We start from the raw sequence: 21361 nt of genomic DNA on the forward strand, positions 1-21361 counted from the left end.
AGCTTCAACAGGGAAACAGTGCTGTCAACAAGAAGATAATACCACATGTCTTCAAAATGAAACGTCTCTTGGAGACAAACATGCTGCTCTCACTGAGTACATAAGCTTCCTGCTTGTCAGTTTTTGTCACACTTATGATTGAATATTGCACATCCATCAAAAGTACATCCCATTCTGATCTAGGGATAGTGCGAACATCCCCAGATCCTTGGTTTGCTTCGGGCTGCTGCCGGGAGAACCAAACCATCACCACCTTCTCAGTCCCTTCGATAAAATGTGCAACTTCCATCCCTGTGAGACTAGTGAACAACCAACAACTACAGAAAATAACTAAATCAAATCTCTTCTCCCTCTGCCGCTGTGGATTGTTCCAGCTGTTAGTAAAGTTCAGGTTCCTTTATTTTTGCTATAATTTTATATTAACTTTCGTTTTTTTAAAAAAAGGATTAATAGAATTTTCCAGGCTTGTGTATGTGTGAGCAAAAGTTGAACATTAGTCCTTTGGATATAGAGGCAGATACAGTTCATTCTCTTGTAGTCCGCTGCTTCCCCATTAGAGAGAGTAGAGCGAGTGCTAGCTAATGTCGCAGGCCACACTGTGTAAGCCTAATACCATGCATCTTGATCTGTGTCATCCCTTCAACATCCTCGCTCCCTGCCACTCACCCCGTCCTTTATTTTTCTTAATCGTGTGGTATAGACGATGAACTCCAGACTGCATTCTGCCCCTTCTTTCCTCCTCCATTTGTGTACCACCTTCTACTCAGCCCTCATCTCTCTAGCAAGGACACATTTCCTGATGATTACGCTTATGTCATTGGGCTCGCACTTATTCTAAAAAGAATTATACTATTTGAGCTCTTCACTGACTTTGTAATACTTCAGTTAATTCATTTGTAACTGCTTGCACAGTACACACTAACTACCACAAATGAAATGGGTCTGGCTTATTTCATTTATAACATGTTTGACTATCAGAGAACACTTGAGAAGAATCAGTTCAGAAGAAGTTCTTTAAATTTTTCCTCAATTAACAATTAGCATATAAAATGATTCAAACTTAAGGAGATGTTGAGACAGTAAATGAAAGCACTTTTCACCATCCTTAGAAGTTTCAGCTGTTGAAAAGAATATTCTAAAAATGAGTAGTACCAGAAGGCAGTGGTACATGCCCTGAATCCTACCTAATCAGATCATGTGATCTGCGGATCAAAGTTTAAAGCCAGCCAAGCTGATTGATCCACAAGAGTCATCTGCAATTAACCAGCTAAGAGACACTACTGAACACTTGGATTAAGAGCTAGAGCATCATCCTTGACCAAAACAACCAAGAGCCTGAGACCCTGAGTTCAAGCCCCAGTACACACACACACACACACACACACACACACACACACACACACACACTCCCACTGTGAGAGTCTTAATGACATATAATTAATAAATTTCTGCTAAAACTACAAAGAAATGAAACCTAGAAAGGATAAATAATAAACAAGAAGACCCAGGTGTGGGTAGCTTCGTGGTACAATATTTCTCTTGTAACCCCAGTATTCCTGAGTTAAATTAGAAGAAAAGAGAAAAACCTAGTCAATAGCAAGTATGTTTTGGTTGGAAAATGTTACTAATCATTCTTTTTCCACCCCCTTTGATCCAGTGGAATGTTAAAAAGGAGTGCTTTACTTTGCATGTCCTATCTGACACAACTAAAGGCATTCACAGAATCTGCTGCTCCCCTGGGTGAGAAAGATGGTAGAACTGGCTTACCGGAAGGTGGCTGGAGTCTCCTTGTGACACAGGGAAATCCTGGGGTAGCAGGAGAGGCTCGCTTTTGGCACAGCTCTCCTGGCTGAGGAGCGTGTCCGCATAGTTGGGCTGCGGGAAGATCAGGTGGCTCTTCCCCGAGTCCGCGGTGAGCGACACCTCATGGGAATAGGTCTGCAGGAAAGCGTGCAACCCATCCACACCCACCAAGTGTGAAGCAGGTAGACCTGCCAGCCCACTGTGTGCTGTCAGAGCGGGACGGCTCGTGTGCCAGCGTCTCAGCCTCAGGGCCAGCAGGACGATGACAAAAGCCAGAAAGACACAGGAGACCACGGCCACTGCCACCACTAAGTACAGCGTGAGGTCGGAGTCCTCTGTGTCAGGGGCAGTGTGGATGCTGCTCAGATCTGCCAGGACCTCTGGGATGCTGTCAGCCACGGCGATGGTGAGCGTGACGGTGGCCGAGAGGGGCGGCTGGCCGTGGTCCTGCACCGCCACCACAAGGCTCTGCTTGAGCGTGTCTCTGTCCAGCAGGGCCCGCGCCGTGCGCACCTCGCCCGTGTGCAGCCCCACCGTGAAGAGCCCCGGCTCGCTGGCCTTGAGCAGGCGGTAGGAAAGCCAGGCATTCTGTCCTGAGTCTTTGTCCACTGCCACCAATTTGGTCACCAGGTATCCTGGCTCTGCAGAGCGAGGCGTCAGCTCCACGCCCGTGGAACCATCCGTGGGGAGGGTGGGGTAGAGGATCTCAGGTGCGTTATCATTCTGGTCCAGCACAAACAGGCTCAGGGACACGTTGCTGCTGAGGGGTGGCTGTCCACCGTCGCTGGCGATCACAAGCAGCCGCAAGTCTTGGAACTGCTCGTAATCAAAGGAACGAAGAGCATACAGGACTCCTGTGTTGGAGTTGATGGAGATGTAGGAGGACAGAGGCGCTCCCTGGATGGTGTCCTCGGTGAGAGAGTAGGTTACTTGGGCGTTCTCCCCGCTGTCAGGGTCCTGGGCTGTCATGCCTAAGATGGACGCTCCTCTCGGGTTATTTTCTGAAATGTAGGCAGAGTAGGAGGCGTGGGTGAAGGTGGGTGGGTTGTCATTGATGTCTGTCACCTGCAATGCTATATGCATCTCTGTAGACAGGGGAGGTGTTCCCTGGTCAGTGGCAGTTAGCAGGATGTCATATTCTGAGACTTCCTCTCTGTCCAGAGTTCTCTGTGTCAATAACCGGTAATAATTTCCATAGGTCTTTTCCAGTCTAAATGGAAGATAATCTGGAATGGAACATGTGACGAGGCCATTCTCTCCAGAGTCAATGTCACGAACGTTGAAAAGAGCAATGACTGCTCCTGGGGAAGAAGGCTCTTGGATGGAGCTGGTGAGCGAGGTAACTGTGACTTCTGGAGCATTGTCATTTACATCCACAACTGTCACGAGCACCTTACTTCGGGCTCGAAGACCAGGTCCATCATGGGCTTCTACATTGATAACGTAGAATCCAGACTCCTCATAATCCAGATCTCCTAATACTGTGATGACCCCACTGACCGAATCCAACTGGAACAGCTGGGATATTTTGTCTCCTACTTTTCGGAAGGAATATGTCACTTCTCCATTGGCCCCCTCATCCGGATCGGTGGCTTTTACAGTGAGAAGCTGGGTGCCCACAGGCAAATTCTCCCGCACACTGACGTGGTACTCTGGCTGGGTGAATACGGGAGCATTATCGTTGATGTCCAGGAGTGTGATGTGAATCCTGGCAGTGCCCGAGCGCACGGGGTCGCCTCCATCGTAGGCAGTGAGAACCAGGTGGTGAACTGGCTCTTCCTCACGGTCTAGGGCGCGTTCCAGCACCAGCTCCGGATACTGCACCCCATCAGGTCCTCTCTGCACGTCCAGGGAGAAGTGAGCATTGGAGCTGAGCTGGTAACCCTGCAGAGAATTCAGCCCTATGTCTGGATCGAAAGCTTCAGGGAGCGGAAATCTCGTCCCAGGAACTTCATTTTCAACAACTTTTATTTCCCTCTGTTCTGTTTCAAAGCTGGGCGCATTGTCGTTCACATCGGTTATTTCCACCTCGATTCCCACAATGCTCACCTTGTCCTCTAGGAGGATCTCCAAGTGTGCCACACACTGGGCAGATGTGTGGCAGAGCTGCTCGCGGTCGATCCTGCCCGCGGTGACCAGGCCGCCGCCCCGCGGGCTCAGCGCGAAGAGCTGCGCCTTCCCTCTGGACACGATGCGCACGCCGCGCTCCGCCAGCTCCCGCGGCTCCAGCCCCAGGTCCCGGGCCAGGTCGCCCACGGCAGAGCCTTCTTCCAGCTCCTCCCGCACCGTGTAGCGGATCTGCTGGGCCCGCACTTCCCACAGGGCTCCCAGCACAAAGCACATCCACACCAGTCGCCTGCAGTCTGATGGAGAAGCAGCCGCCATGACAGCCCCGCTGCGCGACAGCCTGAGCTTGGCGGCTCCCGCTGGAGGCCGAGGAGCCCTGGGTCCTGGTCTTCCCAGGGCCGATGCGTTCGCGGTGGAACGCTGAGCAATCGCGGGTCCCAGATGAAGCTTTGCAAGCGCCCGGAACCAGGGCTGTGCGCTGCGGAAATCTCCTTCTGACTGAAGGTCTGGTTGTTTTTCCTTGCGTGGTGAACAGCGACACTCAGAGCCCTAAACTGTTATTGCAACCCCTTTGAAAATGAAGAGTGCAAAACTGTATGCTGTTTCCATTCCTAATCTCATTTCTTCCCGAGGAGAAAAAATAACAAATTCCTGTTTTTTCAATTTGCAAAGAAAGGATTCCCACCTTTCTTTATTATAAGCTAAGTTGTTTTCTCAGGGAATTCACATGGTGTTTTTAGTAACGAATATTTTCTACTTTTGAACCGGTTGTTTGCAGTTTTCATCCCCAAAGTCCATTTTCAGTATACTATATTTCTTGCTGAGACCAGTGCAGGAATGACGGGCAAAGGAAACAGATGAGTAACAGACAGAGGCCTGGTAGTTGGAAGTTCAGCTTTAATCAACCTCCTCATATGAGGTGACCCTTGGAGTCTGGGACAACCTTTCATCTCCTTTGCAAGGAATTACCTGACACTCAAGATACACTCACACCCTGTGCTAAGGAGGTTGACAAATGACTTTATGTAGAAAAGACAATTTTCTCACTATCTTGTATATTGGAAATTCTAGGCTCCAAAGTATAACTCTCTTGTTCAGTGTCTCTTTAACTGCTCGAACAGCAACCTACATAGAGTCAGAACTCAGCAAATATTGTTTTCAGTATCTAATGAACAAATTAATAGTGAAATGGAAAGCTTCAAATGATGGGTAGAGAAATTTGACATTAAAAATTATATCACTAATAAGGCAGAAACTTACTGACATGCTGTAAAGAATCCAGTGGGCTTAGTGTACCATGACCAATGCATTTTTGCCATCATTTCTAAATTTCACTTTTGTTGTTTACTTTTTCCTGTTATTTGGTTTGCACTCAGAGTTTTGTTCTTGCTAGGCAAGTGCTCTTAAAATCATCTTTCTTTCTCTTGGAGGTAATGAGGTTTGAACTAGGAGTGTTGAGCTCATGTGCCCTGCCACTTGAATCATTCTACTAGCTTTTTTTTGTTTTAGAAACAAGTAAAAGGAAATATTTCATAAGTCATGTATGTATTATCATTGCAAGCTTTATTTAATCAAATATTTTTCTTAATTTATTTTTCTGTTTTTGTCTTTATTTATTTTTAAAAATATTTTTATCTGTAAGTAGCTGTACAAAGATGTTGCCATTCAGCATTGCAGTCTATGAATATGGTATGTCTTGAGGAATGCCATGCCTTTTGAACATTCTCACCCATTCCTCCCAACCCACCCTCCTCTCACTTGTCTTAACTTGATACTGTATGTATTTTTTTCCTTTTAACAAAGCCCTTTATGAAAAGCATGCATCTTTTTTTCTAGACAATTAAGCAAATTTTTATTGAAGCTTACGTTGTGGTACAGAAATAGATTTCATTTTGTGCTCCTTCAAGCTTTATGAGGTACACACATTTTTCAGAGATCACGGCTCATTCATTTTAGCTCATTTCATATATATATATATATATATATATATATATATATGTGTGTGTGTGTAATGTGTTTATATTGGCACGTAGTTATTCCCTCATAGGGATATGAACTAGTTCAGTCAGAAATCTTTCCTACAAGACATCCAATGGTCAGTGAAGTGAAAATATATTTTCTTGTGTGATGTAAATTCTGCACTGCCCTCTTTAAGGCTTTAGGATATGTACCTTGCTGACTCTATGGTATATACTTGATGTTAGAATCCAAATGTGTTTGATACATTTTAGGGCTAACAAAATTTCATGACATTACTGTCTTCAATAATATGTCCTCAAATATAAGCTGTCTGCCACTGCTCACTTATTTCCTCTACCCAAGACTGCTAATTGCATTCTGTCCCATGTCGTGTTTATTGAACTACAATCTCCCATACATGCAAAGCTCAGTAGAAATAACAAGTCTTCCTCTTAAATTGGATGAAGCCACATTCCACTATAATTGCCACAACTTTCAGCTATCAGAACTCACTAATTTGTATAGCTATGTTAATTCTTGGAGTTTTTATTAACTCACAGAAGTATATGCAGGAGAAAATGTACTTCATATCTCTTATGCCCAAGGTATTTTATTTTTCCCTGATCATTCTATGGCAACACAGTGACACACACAGCTGGGAACAATTTGTAGGGATGCCAATAGATAGGGATGATGACAATGTACTAAGAACCATTAATCATGCAGGCCCAGAATATAAGTTACTCAACCTTGGTAGGAAGTTTACCTGATGAGCAGCAACAAGATGCCTCAACAAGGTTTTTGGTTTTGTTTTGCTTTTGTTGCCAGGCCTGGGGCTTGAACTCAGGGCTTGAGCACTATCCTTGGCTTCTATTTGCTCAAGGCAAGCACTCCGTGACTTCAGCCATAGCGACACTTCTGGCTTTTTCTATTTATGTGGTGCTGAGGAATCGAACCCAGGGCTACATGTATAGGAGATGAGCACTTTACCACTAGGCCATATTCCCAGCCCACAACAAGTTTTTTGTTCCTTAGAAATCAAGGTAGGAGTCAAGGGTAATACCACAATGGACAATTAAGAAATTATTATAATTATTCCTACAATCTGCTTACATATAAGTGAAATAAAATGGGAAATAATTTTAATAATCATGGAAGCAAATGAAAGGAATCATATGAAGTCACTATGGTCAGATCAGCAATAACAAAACATTTGCACTAGGCATTGGGGACTGTGTTGAGCACTTGGGAGGCCCAGGCAGGAGGATGGTGAATTTGAAGCCAGGACTGGTTAAGACTTGGTCACAAATAAATAAATATTTTGACACTGAAGGAAGGGGTGACAATATTCCCAAAGAAATGTACTCATTCCCTGTGTTATGAAATGGTAGCCTTACCAGGAGGTGGTGACTCTCATCTGTATTCCTAGCTACTCAGGAGTCTGAAATCTGAGGATGTCAGTTCAAAGCCAGACTGGGCCAGAAAGTCCCTGACACTCCTGTTTGTTTGTTTGATTGTTTTGCCAGTCCTGGGGCATTCACTCAGGGACTAGGCAGTGTCCTTGCCTTATTTTTGCTCAAGGCTAGCACTCTAACCCTTGAGCCAAAGCACCACTTCTGGCTTTTCTGTGTTTGTGGTGCTGAGGAATCGAACCCAGGGCTTCATGTATACAAGGCGAAGACTTTACCACTAGGTCATATTTCCAGCCCTCCATGACACTCTTATCTTCATTCAACCAACAGAAACCTGGAGGTGGCTCTGTGGTCCAAAGCAGTAAAGCACTCGCCTTGAGCAAAAGAACTCAGGACAGGGCCCAGACCCCGAGTTGAAGCCCTAGGACAAATAAAGGTAACTTCTCTGTGCATCACCTTTATAATAGCAATGAAAATGTTTAAAGTGTACCAGTTCATCATGAAAGTTTTTAACTCTTTATACCTAAAAGGTAAATAGTTTCCCACTACCCACAAATAGTCATTGCCTAGTTATAAAGGAAATAACTTTGTAAGGAAAGAAAGATAAATTACAAGCACAACATGGGGGTGTAGAAACAAGAAATTTATATATATTGAACAGAGGTTCCATGTTAACTTCATGGAAAATAATGCTACAAATATGACTGCACAGAATTGGCTTCTTTTCCATGCTATAATCTTTCCTTTCAGTAGTGCACAATGAAAGGGGCATTCAAAAATGAGTAGTACCAGAAGGCCTTGGTACATGCCTAGAATCCTTCCTAGTCAGAGGTGCCATCTGCAGATCAAAGTTCAATGCCAGCCAGCAAATCAGTTCACAAGACTTTCTCTCCAATTAAGCAGCCAAAAGTGGGGACTGAACACGTGGCTTAAGAGCTAGAGCATCATCCTTGAGCAAAACAGACAACAAAGAGCTTGAGGCCCTGAGGTCAAGCCACAGTACACATACACACACACACACACACACACACACACACACACACTCGAAGTGAGAGACTTAAAGATATATAATTAAGAAATTTCGGGGCTGGGGATATGGCCTAGTGGCAAGAGAGCTTGCCTCGTATACACGAGACCCTGGGTTCGATTCCCCAGCACCACATATAGAGAAAACGGCCAGAAGTGGCGCTGTGACTCAAGTGGCAGAGTGCTAGCCTTGAGCGGGAAGAAGCCAGGGACAGTGCTCAGGCCCTGAGTCCAAGGCCCAGGACTGGCCAAAAAAAAAAAAAAATTCTGTCAAAACTACAACTGAATGAACACTAGAAAGGATAAAAAATAAACAAGAAGAGCAAGCGGTGGGTAGCTCCGTGGCAGAATGTTTGTCTTGTATGCCCAGTATTCTTGAGTTTAAACACTATCACATCACAAATAAAAAGAGAAAAAACTAGTAAATAGCAAATAAGTTTTTTTTTTGGTAAATGTAACTAATCATTATTTTCCACCCCCTTGGACCCAATGGAATGTTAATAAAGGGGTGCTTTACTTTGCATGTCCTATCTTACACAACTAAAGGCATTCACAGGATGCTGTGCTCCCCTGTGTGAGAGAGATGGTAGAACTGGCTTACCTGAAGGTGACTGGGGTCTCCTTGTGACACAGGGAAATCCTGGGGTAGCAGGAGAGGCTCGCTTTTGGCACAGCTCTCCTGGCTGAGGAGCGTGTCCGCATAGTTGGGCTGCGGGAAGATCAGGTGGCTCTTCCCCGAGTCCGCGGTGAGCGACACCTCATGGGAATAGGTCTGCAGGAAAGCGTGCACCCCATCCACACCCACCAAGTGTGAAGCAGGTAGACCTGCCAGCCCACTGTGTGCTGTTGGAGACGGATGGCTCGTGTGCCAGCGTCTCAGCCTCAGGGCCAGCAGCACGATGACAAAAGCCAGAAAGACACAGGAGACCACGGCCACTGCCACCACTAAGTACAGCGTGAGGTCGGAGTCCTCTGTGTCAGGGGCAGTGTGCACGCTGCTCAAATCTGCCAGGACATCCGGGATGCTGTCAGCCACGGCGATGGTGAGCGTGACGGTGGCCGAGAGGGGCGGCTGGCCGTGGTCCTGCACCGCCACCACGAGGCTCTGCTTGAGCGCGTCTCTGTCCAGCAGGGCCCGCGCCGTGCGCACCTCACCCGTGTGCAGCCCCACCGTGAAGAGCCCCGGCTCGCTGGCCTTGAGCAGGCGGTAGGACAGCCAGGCGTTCTGCCCTGAGTCTTTGTCCACGGCCACCACCTTGGTCACCAGGTATCCTGGCTCTGCAGAGCGAGGCGTCAGCTCCATGCCCGTGGAACCGTCCGTGGGGAGGGTGGGGTAGAGGATCTCAGGTGTGTTATCATTCTGGTCCAGCACAAACAGGCTCAGGGACACATTGCTGCTGAGCGGTGGGTGTCCAGAGTCTCTGGCGATCACAAGCAGCCGCAAGTCTTGGAACTGCTCATAATCAAACGAACGAAGAGCATACAGGACTCCCGTGTTGGAGTTGATGGAGATGTAGGAGGACAGAGGCGCTCCCTGGATGGTGTCCTCGGTAAAAGAGTAGGTTACTTGGGCGTTCTCCCCGCTGTCAGGGTCCTGGGCTGTCATGCCCAAGATGGACGCTCCTCTGGGGTTATTTTCTGGAATGTAGGCAGAGTAGGAGGCGTGAGTGAAGGTGGGTGGGTTGTCATTGATGTCTGTCACCTGCAATGCAATATGCATCTCTGTAGACAGGGGAGGTGTTCCCTGGTCAGTAGCAGTTAGCAGGATGTCATAATCTGAGACTTCCTCTCTGTCTAGAGTTCTGTGTGTCAACAACCGGTAATAATTTCCATAGGTCTTTTCCAGTCTAAATGGAAGATGATCTGGAATGGAACATGTGACGAGGCCATTCTCTCCGGAGTCGCTGTCATGAACGTTGAAAAGAGCAATGACGGCTCCTGGTGAAGAAGGCTCTTGGATGGAGCTGGTGAGCGAGGTAACTGTGACTTCTGGAGCATTGTCATTTACATCCACGACTGTCACGAGCACCTTACTTCGGGCTCGAAGGCCAGGTCTATCACGGGCTTCTACATCGATATGGTAGAATCCAGATTCCTCATAATCCAGATCTCCTAATATTGTGATGACCCCACTGACAGAATCCAACTGGAACAACTGGGATATCTTGTCTAGATCATTCCGGAAGGAATATGTCACTTCTCCATTGGCTCCCTCATCCGGATCGGTGGCTTTGATGGTGAGCAGCTGGGTGCCCACGGGCACATTCTCCCGCACAGTGACGTGGTACTCTGGCTGGGTGAATGCAGGAGCATTATCGTTGATGTCCAGGAGTGTGATGTGAATCCTGGCAGTGCCCGAGCGCACGGGGTCGCCTCCATCGTAGGCAGTGAGAACCAGGTGGTGAACTGGCTCTTCCTCACGGTCTAGGGCTCGTTCCAGCACCAGCTCCGGATACTGGACCCCATCAGGGCCTCTCTGCACGTCCAGGGAGAAGTGAGCATTGGAGCTGAGCTGGTAACCCTGCAGAGAATTCAGCCCTATGTCCGGATCGAAAGCTTCAGGGAGCGGAAATCTCGTCCCAGGAATTTCATTTTCAACAACTTGTATTTCCCACTGCTCTGTTCCAAACCTGGGCGCATTGTCATTCACATCGGTTATTTCCACCTCGATTCCCACAATGCTCACCTTGTCCTCTAGGAGGATCTCCAAGTGTGCCACACACTGGGCAGATGTGTGGCAGAGCTGCTCGCGGTCGATCCTGCCCGCGGTGACCAGGCCGCCGCCCCGCGGGCTCAGCGCGAAGAGCTGCGCCTTCCCTCTGGACACGATGCGCACGCCGCGCTCCGCCAGCTCCCGCGGCTCCAGCCCCAGGTCCCGGGCCAGGTTGTCCACGGCAGAGCCTTCTTCCAGCTCCTCCCGCACCGTGTAGCGGATCTGCTGGGCCCGCACTTCCCACAGGGCTCCCAGCACAAAGCACATCCACACCAGTCGCCTGCAGTCTGATGGAGAAGCAGCCGCCATGACAGCCCCGCTGCGCGACAGCCTGAGCTTGGCGGCTCCCGCTGGAGGCCGAGGAGCCCTGGGTCCTGGTCTTCCCAGGGCCGATGCGTTGGCGGTGGAACGCTGAGCAATCGCGGGTCCCAGATGAAGCTTTGCAAGCGCCCGGAACCAGGGCTGTGTGCTGCGGAAATCTCCTTCTGACTGAAGGTCTGGTTGTTTTTCCCCCGCGTGGTGAACAGCGACACTCAGAGCCCTAAATTGTTATTGCAACCCCTTCTTGAAAATGAAGAGTGCAAAACTTTATACTGTTTCCATTCCCAATCTCATTTCTTCTGAGGGAAATAAGTAACAAATTCCTGTTGCTTAATTTGCAAAGAAAGGATCCACACCTTCCTCTGTTATAAGCTAAGTTGTTTTCTCAGGGAATTCACATGGGGTTTTTAGTAACGAATATTTTCTAATTTTGGACCGGTTGTTTGCAGTATTCATCCCCAAAGCCCATTTTCAGTATACTGTATTTCTTGCTGAGACCAGTGCAGGAATGACAGGCAAAGGAAACAGATGAGTAACAGACAGAGGCCTGGTAGTTGGAAGTTCAGCTTTAGTCAATCTATGCAGAAGCAGTTCTCCTTACATGAGGTGATCATTGGAGTCTGGGACAAACTTTCATTTCCTTTGCAAAGAGTTGCTTGACACTCACGAGATAGTCTCACCCAGTGCAAATGTGGTTGAGAAATGACTTTAGGTTGAAAGGAGAATTTTCTCACTAGCTTATACTTCGGAAATTCTACACTGCAAATTATGCCTGTGACTCCCATGTTCACAGTGTCTCCTTAACTGCTACAACAGCAACATCCATAGAGTCAGAATCAGAATTCAGCAAAAACTGTTTTCAGTATTCAATGAACAAATTAACAGGGTAAATGCAAAACTTCGAACTACGGGTAAAGAAGTTTGACATTAAAAATATATCATTAAGAAGGCAGAAACATACTGATTCGCTATAAAGAATCCAGTGATCTTAGTGTACCATGATCAGTGCATTATTTTTGCCAGCATTTCTAAATTTCGCTTTAATGTTGTTTACTTTTTCATGTTATTTTTGTTTGCACTCTGAGTTTTCTGCTAGTTAGGCAAGTGCTCTCAAAATACACTTTCTTTTGGAGGTACTAGGGTTTAACCTAGGAGTCTTGTACTCATGTGCCCTACCCCCTTGAATCAGTCCACCAGTCTTTTTCGTTTTAGGAACAAGTACAAGGAAATATTTTATTAGTCAGGTATGCATTAACATTGCAAGCTTCATAGAACTGAATATTTTTTGTTAATTCATTTTCCTGGCTTGGTTTTTATTTTTTTTTAATATTTTTATCTGTAAGTAGCTGTACAAAGGAGTTGCCATTCTCAACGCAGTTCATGAATATTGTATGTCTTGATGAATGCCCTGCCTTTTGAACATTTTCACCCATCCCTCCCAACCCACCCTCCTCTCACTTGTATTAACTTGATAGGGTATGTATTGATTTTATTTTTGCTATTTAACAAAGCCCTTTATGAATACCATGCATGTTTTTTCTATACAATTAAGAAAATTTTTAATTGAAGCTTACGGTGTGGTACAGAAATACATTTCAACTGATTAAATCCAACACAAATGAAGAGAGAAATTATGATACCAAAAATTTCCCTCCTCAACCACGAGAGGACAAATTTCTATTCAAATCTATAGTTATCTTTCTAACCTTTGCACATAAAGATGTGCAAGTGTTCAACATTAGAACTCCTAATTGTGTTAGGAAAAGAAAAACCAGACCTCAAGCCAAAAATATCATCAAAATCTACAGGGATACTGTTCAAGAACAAAATCCTCCTAACAGAGCAAGTATCAGCATTTGGTGCTGTGCTCAGTAACAATCAAATGGATAAAGCTAATTGAAAGCTTCAATTCAATGTTCAATCAATAACATGCTTAAAAGAAAAGGCAACAGTGTTCCAACCACTTGATCTCAAACCAAGTAGGTATTGTGTAGAAACACTAACAAAAGGTGTTTCATCTATAAATACAGAAGGAATAAAACATCACTGCATCAATCCAGAAATTATCAAGATAATATTGTGGACAATGAATATAAAATGTAGTTAACTTTGCTCTTCTCTCAGTTGCTTGATTAGCGGTTTTTGCAAATATAGCTTAATAGATGCCAACTCTTGAAAGCCTCCATTTCTAGTTGAGTATTTATGAAATTTGGTGTCTTGTATTCACTCAAAAATCCTGCCACAGAGTTGTATGAATAGCCTGACAGTTCTCATTCTGGACATCATTTGTCCTTTGACTGCCAAGGTAAAAAGACCACACAGTTACAGGAAGAACCAACATATCTCATATATCACAGAACTTTAAGCCACAAGATGAAAAACCACTTACTCTGTTCTGAACTCTAGGTTATAGTAGAGATTACTAATGAAAATTAGTGGCAGCGGTTGCTCAAAGGATAAGGTAAATGATCCAAGCTGAACAGATAACCATTATGCTAAATGTCCTTGCTTACATCCTTAGTGATAAGTTCTTTTCTACCAGTATTTAACAAGGTAGTATATTCCATTAGAAGCCAATCCAAAGTACTTAAGAGTAGGACTTGGTTGGATTGTTTACAGAGTACTCTGAAAATCTATAATTTTCTATGGGTTCTTTCTGGGTAGATATGACTCAAAAGATTTGATACATTCAACTTTGCTACTTTTAAAAAAGAGCCCATGCCAATAAAGAAGGCAAAATTCCCACACCCTTGAAAAATATTCAACTCAGGGATCATCTCCCTGCTTCCCCATCTGCGGTATGAGATGTGTATATAAACCCACAGTGTTACAGTGTATTGCTTTATATGAGGGGCAGAGGGAGAAGACACATTGGAGAGTGAAGAAACCAACCACAAGACTACAAATGCTAGAACCATTATTAAAATAGTAATACACACAAAAGGAGTAACTAGAATCATTCTATGAGGATCCAACTTGTGGAAGAAAAACTTTAATTGCTGTTGCAAAAAATGTCAGTGTGAAGTAGAAACGGGTTTCAGTAACATTAGTAGAGAACGTGTTCTAGAAAGTGGAGGTAACTGGATGTAAAATTCTGACAGCAAATTAATAGAACAGTTCCAGATGGTTTGGCTGAGGCCAACACCTAATGAGGACGCAAGCCTTGTCTGTGGGGAATTTTGGATGATACCGGCAGAAATATTATACTGTGCATAAACCAAATTGAATCATTTTCACAAGTGTTATAACGTTTCTTATACTAAAAGTTATGATCTACATGCATTTCAATGTCACAGCAAGAGTGGCATAGAATACCTAAAACGTAGAAGAGAACATTCATGCAAGACATCTAACTCCTTGATATAATAATGCATACACTTAAAAATGATTACACTATCATGACATCTAGGGCTTTTTGCAACTACAAGATGGTGGTCATGGAAAGCATGACCGCCGGAATCAACGTCTAGAAAGCAGCCACCATGTGCCTTCTTTTTTTTGTGCCTTTTTTCTTAGTCAACTCTGCTGTTGTTACTGCTTTTTAGCAAAGCTGGTAAGAACAAAATTGTAATCATTGAACATAGCACTCTGGCAATGAAAACGTTTAAAGCCTCTGATCTTCTGAGAAGAAGAATGCATGGTGCGACATTTAGAACTCTGATGAACAAACAAGGTGGTCACAAATTTTCCTGCTTAAAGACTTTCACAACTTCCCTGATCAGGTCATCATAGGAGGTCTGACTTAAGTTTGTTTCAAAGCTAACATAAGAAAATTCTGGTTCTGGAGTGATGTGAATAGTCCAGTAAGTTCCATCTGATTTCATTCCATTCACCGAATACCCACAATGATTGAACAGTGTGGCATCGATGACAGAACCTGATATCAGGTCCCGAATTCCACTCTCACAAGTGACATCCTTTGCAGTAACACCATCTTTCATGTAGAACTAGTCCATTATTGCTGGGTCAAGGTCACTCATCAACATTTCCAGGGTTTGATCTGGCTGGCTGATTACCCAACTCTCTGGGAAATCCAAAGTATACAAGTAAGAACAGTCAGAATTCATCCATCCCATACAATATGCTGCTCCATTTGGGGAAATTGCATTAAGAACCTCTGTTTCTTCCTGGAAATTCTGGTGTGGGTATCCTTGATGAGACGGCTTCATGAAATTCTTACGAGAATAAAAGAAGCTTTGAATTGAGTCAAACCCACTGTAACCACTAGCAAGCTTCAACAGGGGACCAGTGCTTTCAGCAAGAAGGTAGTACCACATGTCTTCAACATGAAATGTCTCTTGGAGACAAACATGCTACTCTCACTGAGTACAAGCTTCCTGCTTATCAGTTTTTGTCACACTTATGATTGAATATTGCACATCCTTCAAGAGTACATCCTGTTCTGATCTAGAGATAGTGCAAGATCTCTAGATCCTTGGTTTGCTTCGGGCTGCTGCCGGGAGAACCAAACCTCCAGCAGCTTCTCAATCCCTTTGATTAAACGTGCAGCTTCCAACACTGTGAAACTAGCGAACAACCAACAACTACAGATAATCAACTAAATCAAATCTCTTCTCCCGCTGCTGCTGCGGATTGTTCCAGCTGTTAGTAAAGTTCAGGTTCCTTCTTTCATGTTTTTGCTATAATTTTATATTAACTTGCTTTTTTTTTTCAAAAAAAAGGATTAATAGAATATTCCTGGCTTGTGTATGTGTGAGCGAAAGTTGAACGTTGAGTCTGTTGGAAATAGAGGCAGATACACTTCAGTCTCTTGTAGTCCCGTGCTTCCCCGTTAGAGAGAATAGAGCGAGTGCTAGCTAATGTCTCTGCCCACACAGTGTAAGCCGAATACCATGCACCTTGATCTGTGTCATCCCTTCAACATCCTTGCTCCCTGCCACTCACCCCGTCCTTTATTTTTCTTAATTGTGTGGTATAGATGATGAATCCTGACTGCATTCTGCCCCTTCTTCCCTCCTCCATTTGTATACCCCCTTCTATTCGGCCCCTCATCTCTCTAGATAGTACATATTTCCTGATGCTTATGCTTATGTCACCGGGCTCTCAGTCTTTCTAAAAAGAATTACACTATTTGAACTCTCCACTGGGTCTGTTATACTTCAGTTAATTCATTTCTAACTGTTTACACAGTATACACTCTTTAAGTACATATTTATACACATTCTAGCTAACACAAATGAAAGGGGTCTGGCTAACTTCATTAATAATATGTTTCAGTATCAGAGAAAATGTGAGATAAATCAGTTCAGCACCACTTCTAAAAGTTATTCCTCAATTAACAATTAGCATATAAAATGATTCAAACTTAAGCAGATGTAGAGACAGTAAATTAAAGCACTTTTCACCATCCTTGGAAATTTCACCTGTAGAAAAGGGCATTCTAAAAATGAGTAGTACCAGAAGGCAGGGGTACATGCCTCGAATCCTACCTAGTCAGAGGGGGCAATCTGAGCATCAAAGTTCAAACCTAGCCAAGGAGATTAATGCACAAGACACTTACCTCCAATTAACCAGTCAAAATCCGGGACTGAACACTTGCCTTAAAAGCTAGAGCATCATCCAAGAGCAAAACATGCAACCAAGAGCATGAGCCCGTGACTTCAAGCTCTATACACACACACACACACACACACACACACACACACACACACTCAAAGTGAGATCTTAATGAGATATAATTAAGAAATTTCTGCTAAAACTACAAATGAATGAAGACTACAAAGGATAAACAATAAACCAGAAGAGCCAGGGGTACAACGTTGCTTGTATACCAACTATTCCTCAGGTAAATCACTATCACGCCATAAAAAAGAGATAAAGCTAGTCATAAGCAACTAAGTTTTTGTTTGGTAAATGTTACTAATCATTACTTTTCCACCACCTTTGTCCCAATGGAATGTTAACAAAGGATGCTTTATTTTGCATGTCCTATCTTACACAACTAAAGGCATTCACAGGATCCTATGCTCCCCTGTGTGAGACAGATGGTAGAACTGGCTTACCGGAAGGTGGCTGGGGTCTCCTTGTGACACAGGGAAATCCTGGGGTAGCAGGAGAGGCTCACTTTTGGCACAGCTCTCCTGGCTGAGGAGCGTGTCCGCATAGTTGGGCTGCGGGAATATCAGGTGTCTCTTCCCCGAGTCCGCGGTGAGCGACACCGCATGGGAATAGGTCTGCAGGAAAGCGTGCACCCCATCCACACCCACCAAGTGTGAAGCAGGTAGACCTGCCAGCCCACTGTGTGCTGTCGGAGACGGACGGCTCGTGTGCCAGCGTCTCAGCCTCAGTGCCAGCAGCACGATGACAAAAGCCAGAAAGACACAGGAGACCACGGCCACTGCCACCACTAAGTACAGCGTGAGGTCGGAGTCCTCTGTGTCAGGGGCAGTGTGGATGCTGCTCAAATCTGCGAGGACCTCCGGGATGCTGTCAGCCACGGCGATGGTGAGCGTGACGGTGGCCGAGAGGGGCGGCTGGCCGTGGTCCTGCACCGCCACCACGAGGCTCTGCTTGAGCGCGTCTCTGTCCAGCAGGGCCCGCGCCGTGCGCACCTCACCCGTGTGCAGCCCCACCGTGAAGAGCCCCGGCTCGCTGGCCTTGAGCAGGCGGTAGGACAGCCAGGCGTTCTGTCCTGAGTCTTTGTCCACCGCCACCACCTTGGTCACCAGGTATCCCGGCTCTGCAGAGCGAGGTGTCAGCTCCACGCCCGTGGAACCGTCCGTGGGGAGGGTGGGGTAGAGGATCTCAGGTGCATTATCATTCTGGTCCAGCACAAACAAGCTCAGGGACACGTTGCTGCTGAGGGGTGGCTGTCCACTGTCGCTGGCGATCACAAGCAGCCGCAAGTCTTGGAACTGCTCATAATCAAACGAACGAAGAGCATACAGGACTCCCGTGTTGGAGTTGATGGAGATGTAGGAGGACAGAGGCGCTCCCTGGATGGTGTCCTCTGTGAGAGAGTAGGTTACTTGAGCGTTCTCCCCGCTGTCAGGGTCCTGGGCTGTCATGCCTAAGATGGACGCTCCTCTCGGGTTGTTTTCTGGAATGTAGGCAGAGTAGGAGGCGTGACTGAAGGTGGGTGGGTTGTCATTGATGTCTGTCACCTGCAATGCAATATGCATCTCTGTAGACAGGGGAGGTGTTCCCTGGTCAGTGGCAGTTAGCAGGATGTCATATTCTGAGACTTCCTCTCTGTCCAGCGTTCTTTGTGTCAACAACTGGTAATAATTTCCATAAGTCTTTTCCAGTCTAAATGGAAGATGATCTGGAATGGAACATGTGACGAGGCCATTATCTCCAGAGTCGCTGTCATGAGCATTGAAAAGAGCAATGACTGCTCCTGGGGAAGAAGGCTCTTGGATGGAGCTGGTGAGCGAGGTAACTGTGACTTCTGGAGCATTGTCGTTTACATCCACAATTGTCACGAGCACCTTACTTCGGGCTCGAAGGCCAGGTCCATCACGGGCCTCTACATCGATATCATAGAATCCATTCTCCTCATAATCCAGATCTCCTAATATTGTGATGTCCCCACTGACAGAATCCAATTGGAAGAGTTTGGATATTTTGTCGCCGTCATTCCGGAAGGAATATGTCACTTCTCCATTGGTCCCCTCATCCGGATCGGTAGCTTTGATGGTGAGCAGCTGGGTGCCAACGGGCAAATTCTCCCGCACACTGACGTGGTACTCTGGCTGGGTGAATGCGGGAACATTATCGTTGAAATCCAAGACTGTTATGTGAATCCTGGCAGTGCCCGAGCGAACGGGGTCGCCTCCATCGTAGGCAGTGAGAACCAGGTGGTGAACTGGCTCTTCCTCACGGTCTAGGGCGCGTTCCAGCACCAGCTCTGGATACTGCACCCCATCAGGTCCTCTCTGCACGTCCAGGGAGAAGTGAGCATTGGAGCTGAGCTGGTAACCCTGCAGAGAATTCAGCCCTATGTCCGGATCGAAAGCTTCAGGGAGCGGAAATCTCGTCCCAGGATCTTCAATTTCAACAACTTTTATTTCCCACTGCTCTGTTGCAAATCTGGGCGCATTGTCATTCACATCGGTTATTTCCACCTCGATTCCCACAATGCTCACCTTGTCCTCTAGGAGGATCTCCAGGTGTGCCACACACTGGGCAGATGTGTGGCAGAGCTGCTCGCGGTCGATCCTGCCCGCGGTGACCAGGCCGCCGCCCCGCGGGCTCAGCGCGAAGAGCTGCGTCTTCCCTCTGGACACGATGCGCACGCCGCGCTCCGCCAGCTCCCGCGGCTCCAGCCCCAGGTCCCGGGCCAGGTCGCCCACGGCAGAGCCTTCTTCCAGCTCCTCCCGCACCGTGTAGCGGATCTGCTGGGCCCGCACTTCCCACAGGGCTCCCAGCACAAAGCACATCCACACCAGTCGCCTGCAGTCTGATGGAGAAGCAGCCGCCATGACAGCCCCGCTGCGCGACAGCCTGAGCTTGGCGGCTCCCGCTGGAGGCCGAGGAGCCCTGGGTCCTGGTCTTCCCAGGGCCGATGCGTTCGCGGTGGAACGCTGAGCAATCGCGGGTCCCAGATGAAGCTTTGCAAGCGCCCGGAACCAGGGCTGTGTGCTGCGGAAATCTCCTTCTGAATGAAGGTCTGGTTGTTTTTCCCCGCGTGGTGAACAGCGACACTCAGAGCCCTAAACTGTTATTGCAACCCCTTCTTGAAAATGAAGAGTGCAAAACTTTATACTGTTTCCATTCCCAATCTCATTTCTTCTGAGGGAAATAAATAACAAATTCCTGTTGCTTAATTTGCAAAGAAAGGATCCACACCTTCCTTTGTTATAAGCTAAGTTGTTTTCTTAGTAATGTGAGCTCTAACTTTTCAAAAGGTTTTTTTTTAAATAGTATTTATCCCCAAAGTCCATTTTCAGTATACTATATTTCTTGCTGAGACCAGGGCAGGAATGTATGGCAAAGGAAAGAGATGAGTAATAGACAAGGGCCTGGCAGTTGGAAGTTCAGCTTTAGTCAACCTCCTCATCTGAGGTGACCCTTGGAGTCTGAGACAAGCTTCCAATTCCTTTGCAAGGAATTACCTGACATTCAAGAGATAGTCTCCCCCTGTGCAAATGAGGTTGAGAAATTATTGTAGTTTGAAAAAAGAATTTTTTCCTAGCTCATACATCAAAAATCTAGGCTCCAAACTATGCCTGTGACTCTTGTTCACAGTGTCTCCTTAACTGCTAGAACAGCAACCTCCATGGAGTCAGAATTCAGCAAATATTTTTTCAGTATGTAATGAACAAATCAACGGTGCAAATACAAAGCTTCAAACTATGGGCAAAGAACTGTGATATTAATATCATTATGAAGTCAGAAACATACTGTAAAGAACCCAGTGGACTTAGTTTACCATGACCACTGCATAGTTTTCACAATCATTTCTAAATTTCACTTTAATTTTATTTACTTTTTGGTGTTATTTGGGTTTGCACTGAGAGTTTTGTTCTTGCAAGGCAAGGGCTCTCCAAAATATCTTTCTTTCTTTTGGAGGTACTGGGGTTGAAACTAGGAGTCCTGTGCTCATGTGCTCTGCCACTTGAATCATTCTACCAGTCTTTTTCATTTTAGAAACAAGTAAAAGGAAATATTTTATTGGTCATATATGCATTATCATCGCCTCATAGGACTGAATATTTTTGTTAAGTTATTTTCCTGTTTTGGTTTTTACTCTTAAAATATTTTTATCTGTAAGTAGCTGTACAAAGGAGTTTCCATTCAGCAACACAGTCCATGAATATAGTATGTCTTCATCAATCCCATGCCTTTGAACATTCTCACCAATCCCTCCCAACCCACCCTCCTCTCACTTGCTTCAATTTGGTAGGGTGTGTAGTAAATTTTTTGCCATGTAACAAAGCACTTTATGAATACCATGCATCTTGATCTGTGTCATCCCTTCAACATCTTCATTCCCTTCCACCCAACCCTTCCTTTTTTTCTTAATTGTGTGGTATTCACGATGAACTCCTGACTGCATTCTGCCCCTTCTTCCCTCCTCCATTTGTGTACCCCCTTC

The 21361-nt window shown here is 45.8% G+C and overlaps 4 protein-coding genes and 1 pseudogene across 4 annotated transcripts in view; all 5 read right to left on the reverse strand.

The window, feature by feature from the left end:
• LOC125339773 (protocadherin gamma-C4) overlaps positions 1-21361 on the reverse strand; it is a 365900-nt gene that overhangs the window by 321892 nt on the left and 22647 nt on the right. The gene's annotated exons all lie outside the window — the stretch shown is intronic.
• Positions 1717-4334, reverse strand: LOC125340152 (protocadherin gamma-A4-like). Its single transcript, XM_048331605.1, has one exon. The coding sequence runs from the start codon at positions 4186-4188 to the stop codon at positions 1717-1719; it is 2472 nt and encodes an 823-aa protein (XP_048187562.1). The 5' UTR covers positions 4189-4334.
• Positions 8818-11509, reverse strand: LOC125340153 (protocadherin gamma-A4-like). Its single transcript, XM_048331606.1, has one exon. It carries the CDS (start codon positions 11287-11289, stop codon positions 8818-8820), a length of 2472 nt encoding a protein of 823 aa, XP_048187563.1. The 5' UTR covers positions 11290-11509.
• LOC125340156 lies at positions 14818-16175 on the reverse strand (annotated as a pseudogene).
• Positions 17274-19918, reverse strand: LOC125340157 (protocadherin gamma-A4-like). The gene has a single exon (XM_048331607.1). The coding sequence runs from the start codon at positions 19743-19745 to the stop codon at positions 17274-17276; it is 2472 nt and encodes an 823-aa protein (XP_048187564.1). The 5' UTR covers positions 19746-19918.

Source organism: Perognathus longimembris, chromosome 22, assembly GCF_023159225.1.
Source record: "Perognathus longimembris pacificus isolate PPM17 chromosome 22, ASM2315922v1, whole genome shotgun sequence".
In the NCBI taxonomy this organism is placed as follows: Eukaryota; Metazoa; Chordata; class Mammalia; order Rodentia; family Heteromyidae; genus Perognathus; species Perognathus longimembris.